This window comes from Homarus americanus, unplaced genomic scaffold (assembly GCF_018991925.1).
Source record: "Homarus americanus isolate GMGI-L3 unplaced genomic scaffold, GMGI_Hamer_2.0 scaffold17856, whole genome shotgun sequence".
NCBI classification, from domain to species: Eukaryota; Metazoa; Arthropoda; class Malacostraca; order Decapoda; family Nephropidae; genus Homarus; species Homarus americanus.
In genome coordinates, this window is record NW_024738735.1 from 206027 (window position 1) to 212266 (window position 6240).

General features: G+C 39.9%; 1 protein-coding gene across 2 annotated transcripts; it reads left to right on the forward strand.

Moving 5' to 3' along the window:
* The first annotated feature begins 1309 nt into the window (after window positions 1-1309).
* LOC121874345 (facilitator of iron transport 2-like) lies at window positions 1310-5962 on the forward strand. Of its 2 annotated transcripts, XM_042378471.1 has the most exons (6): window positions 1310-1564; window positions 2500-2623; window positions 2998-3147; window positions 3484-3555; window positions 4819-4966; window positions 5431-5962. In XM_042378471.1, the coding sequence occupies exons 2-6, from the start codon at window positions 2507-2509 to the stop codon at window positions 5541-5543; spliced, it is 600 nt and encodes a 199-aa protein (XP_042234405.1). In that variant the 5' UTR covers window positions 1310-1564; window positions 2500-2506; the 3' UTR covers window positions 5544-5962. The 2 variants fall into 2 exon arrangements, with proteins under 2 accessions (XP_042234405.1, XP_042234406.1); XM_042378472.1 differs by lacking the exon at window positions 3484-3555.
* The last annotated feature ends 278 nt before the right edge of the window (window positions 5963-6240 follow it).

Here is a 6240-nt window from a genome sequence, read left to right on the forward strand (position 1 = left end):
TGTTCAATCTACTTAACGATCTATGGAATAAATTTATGCAGTTATTGACCATTTTACACCATATCGTATAATAGGAATACTGCTTTAATTGACTCACCTTCAAATATCGAATTCTTTAATAGTTCTCAATTACTCGAATATTTAGGTGTGACTTTATGATTATTTAGGTAACTGTTAATATTTTACGTTTAAGTTTGAGTACGATGTCTTAAACTTTTAAATAGGATAACCTAAGCCTTTGAGTACTCTGATATTGTACTCATGGGGTTAAGTCATCGTACTCAAGGAGGTAACTCGCAGATATATTCCACGTGAGGAAAAACAATCTTGTCTGAAGAGCCATAACCAAAACACTAAAACCGACAAAAGTTTCTGTATTTTATAAAAAACTAAGATATTCGACTTTGTTAGACATATCTGAGACGTTAAGTGATTGTCTTTCGTTAACAAAACAAAATCCTCCAGGAGCCTAAACACGTGACGGGGTGTGTATAACTGACCTCAGAGTCCTTCATTTGTGTTAAAGTTTGAGTGTTGTGTCTGACCGAGATTATTAAGTGATTTTCTTTCAAGCGTATAGTCTGTGGTTTAAAAGGTCCTTGTGTGTGTGTTTGTGTGTGTGTGTGTGTGTGTGTGTGTGTGTGTGTGTGTGTGTATTCTATCAGAGACGACAAGGACAATCAAATCCCTTTTCATAAGCAAAATAAATTGGTACTAGATAGATGTAAAGACATTATGAATACAGAAATATCCTTCGAAAATAAACGTCACGTGTTTGCGTACGTCAATTCACATACGTACATATTTATAAGCAAACATATACCTACACCCAAACACAAACATATTCACATAAATATACACATACACAGATAAGCGCCCCTCCTCCCCCCCCACACACACACACACATACATAGGTACACACAAATACAGACATCTATACACCTCCCGCACCCTCAGCCACTACCACACCATCGTGCCTTACAGACGGTAAACAATACGCCACCGACGATTGCTGACAGGGAGAAAATAATCAGTACATGACCACAAAGGTGACAAACGCAACGCCATGGTACAAGGATACAGGAAACCTCCTCAATAGCAACTCTGGGTTAAAAAAAAAAGTAATACGGAAATGACTTTAACCATGCGGATCAGCGCTCGCTAGATTAAAAAAAACGAAAGTGACAATATGGAAAGTTGTACGTGGGTGACGAAGGGGTGTGTGTGTCCATTGTCAAGAGGGGGGGGAAGTTAGAGGGGTGTTCGTGTGTGTATATATATAGTATGTAACACAGCTCAGGACGAGGCACTGTGCTTAGTCTGTTACTAGTGGTGACATACTTCTCTCCGTTCTGTTACCAGCTGAGTTACAGTATATTGTTGTCTCATCGCCTCATAGCTAAGTTTTCGGACTTATTATTTCTCTCATCTCTTACTTCTGAGTACCTGAGTTTGTTACACTCTTTGTCACCACAGCTGAATTGCTGAGTTGTTCAACGTGGCTGTTAGCTTCTGAATCTGGGAGTTGCTGAGCTGTTAAGTTACTTCCGAAATCGAAATTCAGGTGAGTTATATATTGTACACTTGCAAAGGGAAATACCGTACAACCGTGCGCGCTCGCGCGCGTGTGTGTGTGTGTGTGCGTAAATATTTTATTTATTACCTTATTATCCTTATGAAAAAGAAATAATTAGCATGCATGTTACTGAGCATTTAGGGTATTTGCCCAAAACAAAGCAACATATTATTCTCGTGCTAGGTGGTGTCAAAATGTAATTTATGTTTTGCTTAATCATCACAGTTAAATGAAGCATCGTCAAACTTATTCTTAAAAAAATGGTAATATCCCATATTGTTTTTAAAGAATTTTCTATAGACTGGCAAGAGTTTGGCTTTTAACTTACGATAATTATACGTAATATAAATCCTCCTTGTTTATAGTCACGTGTCAACAGGATAAGAATTTTAACTTTGAATTTTACGCGGACAGTACCTAGTTTATTGTGCACACCATATTAATCCAGTGAGCAGTAGAGCAAAAGGATTACTGAGTAAAGGCCACAAGGGGTGTTTATCAGACCACAGTGGTTATGATATTACGGCATCGAGTGTTACAGAATCCTTCCAGTACATTGTTTGTTTAGGTCTGTACATAGAAGTTTCTTTAGGCACTAGATGCGAAGTGTGGATACAGCTTTAGAATATCAGTTATCTTGTCATTGCATACACTGTGTGCTTGGAAATATCACCAAAGAGCTTTATTTTTACGTAGTGTTGGAGTGTGGCACTTTACATTTAGTTTGGTTCACATCTGCTTGAGGGACATACTTCCAGAGGTGCTTATATCCTAACATTAGTCTAGATTCTAGTGGTTACAACATCCTGTAAGCGAGTGATTTTGTTACTTGCTCCCAATACATGGTTTACTTGATACATCTCATCATGGTAAACAATGGATTGACTAGTACCTGTTTACACCTTTCTACTTGCTTCTTGTAGGGTGAGAATGGGAGTGGCAAGTGTGGTGGTGATGGTGTGGGCGTGGCTGCTGATGGACCTCGCCCTGGCAACACCTTACGGAGCTCACTGGAACCATCAACCGAGTTACAGCTCCAACTCACAGGTAAATGGGTAAACTACAAGTCTATGGCTGACAAGCAAGTAGGAACTGCTTTTATAGGAAGAAAGGCTAACCTACTGATAAAGGGATGATATACAGGCTATGGGCTGACCCCAAAGATAAGGAACTGGCCGCTACATAGGGCCTGATTCACTCGTAGGGACTGACCAGCAAGAATAGGACTGGAAACACATATAAGGACCAGAGATACAGATAAGAAGGCTGACTCTCAGGTAAGAGGCTAACCCATAGGTCGATAACTGACCCACAGAGAAGAAACTAATTAATTACAGGTGTGGTGGGCCGGTCTCTACTTTTCTTTATAAAACCAGCCAGTATATATCCAAATACAAAATAAAACTCTTAATATCTTCCAGGGATGTGCCACGAACGTTCATCACGTGACCAAGATCGTGGGCGGCGGCACTGTGACGGAGACAGCCACAGAGACCGTCACTGAGGTCAGCGCCAAGAAAACCATCACACAGATTACGACCAAGACCGTATCTGACGGTACCGTGACTCAGGTAAGACCATATCTGACGGTACCGTGACTCAGGTGTGAACAATACGAGTACAAGGTGAGTTGGATGGTGATAAGGAAAGCGAGAGAAGAGACTGAAGACCGTCGAATAAATACACAAGTCAAATAAGGTAGAGAACAAAATAATAATAACAATCCTAAAAATCTTACTTCTTTATATCCTATTTAAGCAACAAAAACTATAGCCGAGAGGAACATTTTTTAACAGGAAATCCTTCACGTGATATAAAACAAGTAATTTTAGTTGAATTTGTTACTAATTTTTTTCTGTTTCTAGTTTTATCAAATTTAATATTCATTATACTATTTCCTCCATCAGATTATCTCGAAAACAGAGACGGAAACTGCGACAGAGACAGAGACAGAGACGCTCCTTTCAGCAGGGACAGAGGTAGGCTAAATTTAGTGCCTTTAGAATATCAATTAAACAGACCATTAATATCCGCGATGAAAAGAATAAAGTGGATAAGTGGCCAGAACACCTCACATGGTTAAGACTCGGTAGAACACACACACGGAAAACTATATTATTTGGTATATAGGATGATGGAGCATAAACAATAAGAATACTTTATTTTATTGTGTTTTTTATGAGAAATCAAGTTTTAGAGTTATTTTTAGTATTAATTAACAAAAACATTTAAGTTCGCAGGAGTATTTTCTGCTGGATTTAATGTTGACTTCTTGACGTGAAACTCATGTGATCAGCCTTAACCAATCAGGGGACGTCATTCTGTCACGTGATTAATATGCGCATGCTCAGGTATTTGGAATGAAACTTTTCAGTCTTAGAATGTTTTCGTTGTGTGATGGGTGTTGTGTGTCTGTGTGGGAACCATTCAACGTGTTCTGGACAACGACGCTGCTGCTATTGACATTTTCAAAGGTTCATGATTTATTGTTTACTTCCTTAACGCTTCAAAAATGTGGTACAGACTGTTATTATCGTGAAGATAAACACGTTTGATTTAGACAAAAATGCAAAATCGCCAAGATAAAGGTAAGCTAAAGGTAGGTTAGGCAAAGTTAGTTCAGATTAGGTCAGGTTTCCTTAGCTTTTTGCATGTTTTTACCTCACAATTTCCATCGCCTTCAAAGCCCTGCCTACTTTAAGCAATCAAAATCATTGGTAGTTGGGGTAGGTCTAATTTTTATAACTAGGTCAGTTTATTTTAAATCACCATCATTTTCATAAGAATTTTGTTTTTATTGATTTCCGTGTATGTACTCTGCCAAATCTTTACTTCTTGCACTTATCAAAATCTATTCTATTAACCTAACTCAAATTCCTTATTTAAATATAAACCAATAACTTCTGATGAATATATTTACGAGTAATTGATAAAATGTGTAATTGAAGATGATGTGAGTTCGATTTACACAAGTTAGCCTAAAACGTAGGCAAATTTTCTTTGGATTAGATATCTTTATCGTTTTCTATAATACGTGAATCTGAACATAACCTACTTTAAACTTAACATCTGGGTACTTATGTTTACTTTGGTTATGTTTACCTGGGAGTCACCAGCACACCACACCTATTAAAAGTTGTAGTATAGACGAGGGAAATAGGCTAGTAGCTTATTAATGATCCATAATTTCCCCTGATTATGTACTGTCTACAAACTTCACCTATTAATTGCTCACTCCCCAGACGATCACCAAGACAGTGAGTAAGACCACGACAGCCATAACACTCACCACTACCACAAAGACCGTCACCAGCACCACCGCCGCTGCCACCGCTACCACCACCGTCACCGAGGCAGGATACGTCACCGTCACTCGTGATTGCTTGCTCGGTAAGTCCTCAGGGGGATGTTGGCCTCGTAAATGTGTGCATACAGGGCGTCATATTTTACAACAATTTCAAAGGTTGCAAAATTAACTTATACTTGTTGGGTGAAGTAGAAGGGATGGGAGAGGGGACGGGGGGAAGATACAGTAAATGCATCCACAGTTCACCCTAATGGCAAAACATCTCAGCAGGTCACTCGTTAAGATAGCTTTGTGGTCAGTATGACACATAACAAAGGAGAACGTTTATTGCCTATGTATTTTCTATTATCCCTCTGCTTAATCTTATTCACAAGTCGGATGCTGACTTTCAACCTACTTGTCACATCGTATCGTGGGACTCTCAGCTCTTGAACTATTGTTAGGTTAATAGCGGCTTTTTGTGAACAATTATTATTATTATTGTTGTTGTTATTATTATTATTATCATTATTATTATTATTATCATTATTATTATTATTATCATCAGACCCTCGCTATGAAGAATCAGCACTGTCTCGCTCCTCTCTGGACAATCGCTCCCAGAAGAACCACAGGACCAGCGGCAGTTCCTCGTCGAAGGGCTGGGCGTGGTCCTCCTAAATTTGGGATCCTAAACCTAAGTACTTCTCATTGGTTCTGGGACATTCGTCATAACCTGGAGGTCCTTATAAATCTTCCTCGTCACCTGGGCCTCAATATTCTCCACCTAGATCCTTCGTCGTCACCTGAAGGCTCTTATATAACGCCTGAACCCTTCGTCGTCATCTGAAGGCCATTATGTAACACCTAGATCCTTCGTCGTCACCTGAAGGCCCTTATGTAACGCCTGAACCCTTCGTCGTCATCTGAAGGCCCTTATGTAACACCTAGATCCTTCGTCGTCACCTGAAGGCTCTTATATAACGCCTGAACCTTTCGTCGTCATCTGAAGGCCCTTATGTAACACCTAGATCCTTCGTCGTCATCTGAAGGCCCTTATGTAACACCTAGATCCTTCGTCGTCACCTGAAGGCCCTTATCTGAAGGCCCTTATGTAACACCTAGATCCTTCGTCGTCATCTGAAGGCCCTTATGTAACACCTAGATCCTTCGTCGTCACCTGAAGGCCCTTATGTAACACCTAGATCCTTCGTCGTCACCTGAAGGCCCTTATGTAACACCTAGATCCTTCGTCGTCACCTTGAGAGGCTCCACCGTCACTTACAAACAGTGCATATTGGACACCGCTTTCACCGTGGATGTTTCATTGCATTAAGCCTTAACCTTTCACTGGTGAACGCAATGCACACTTCGTTCA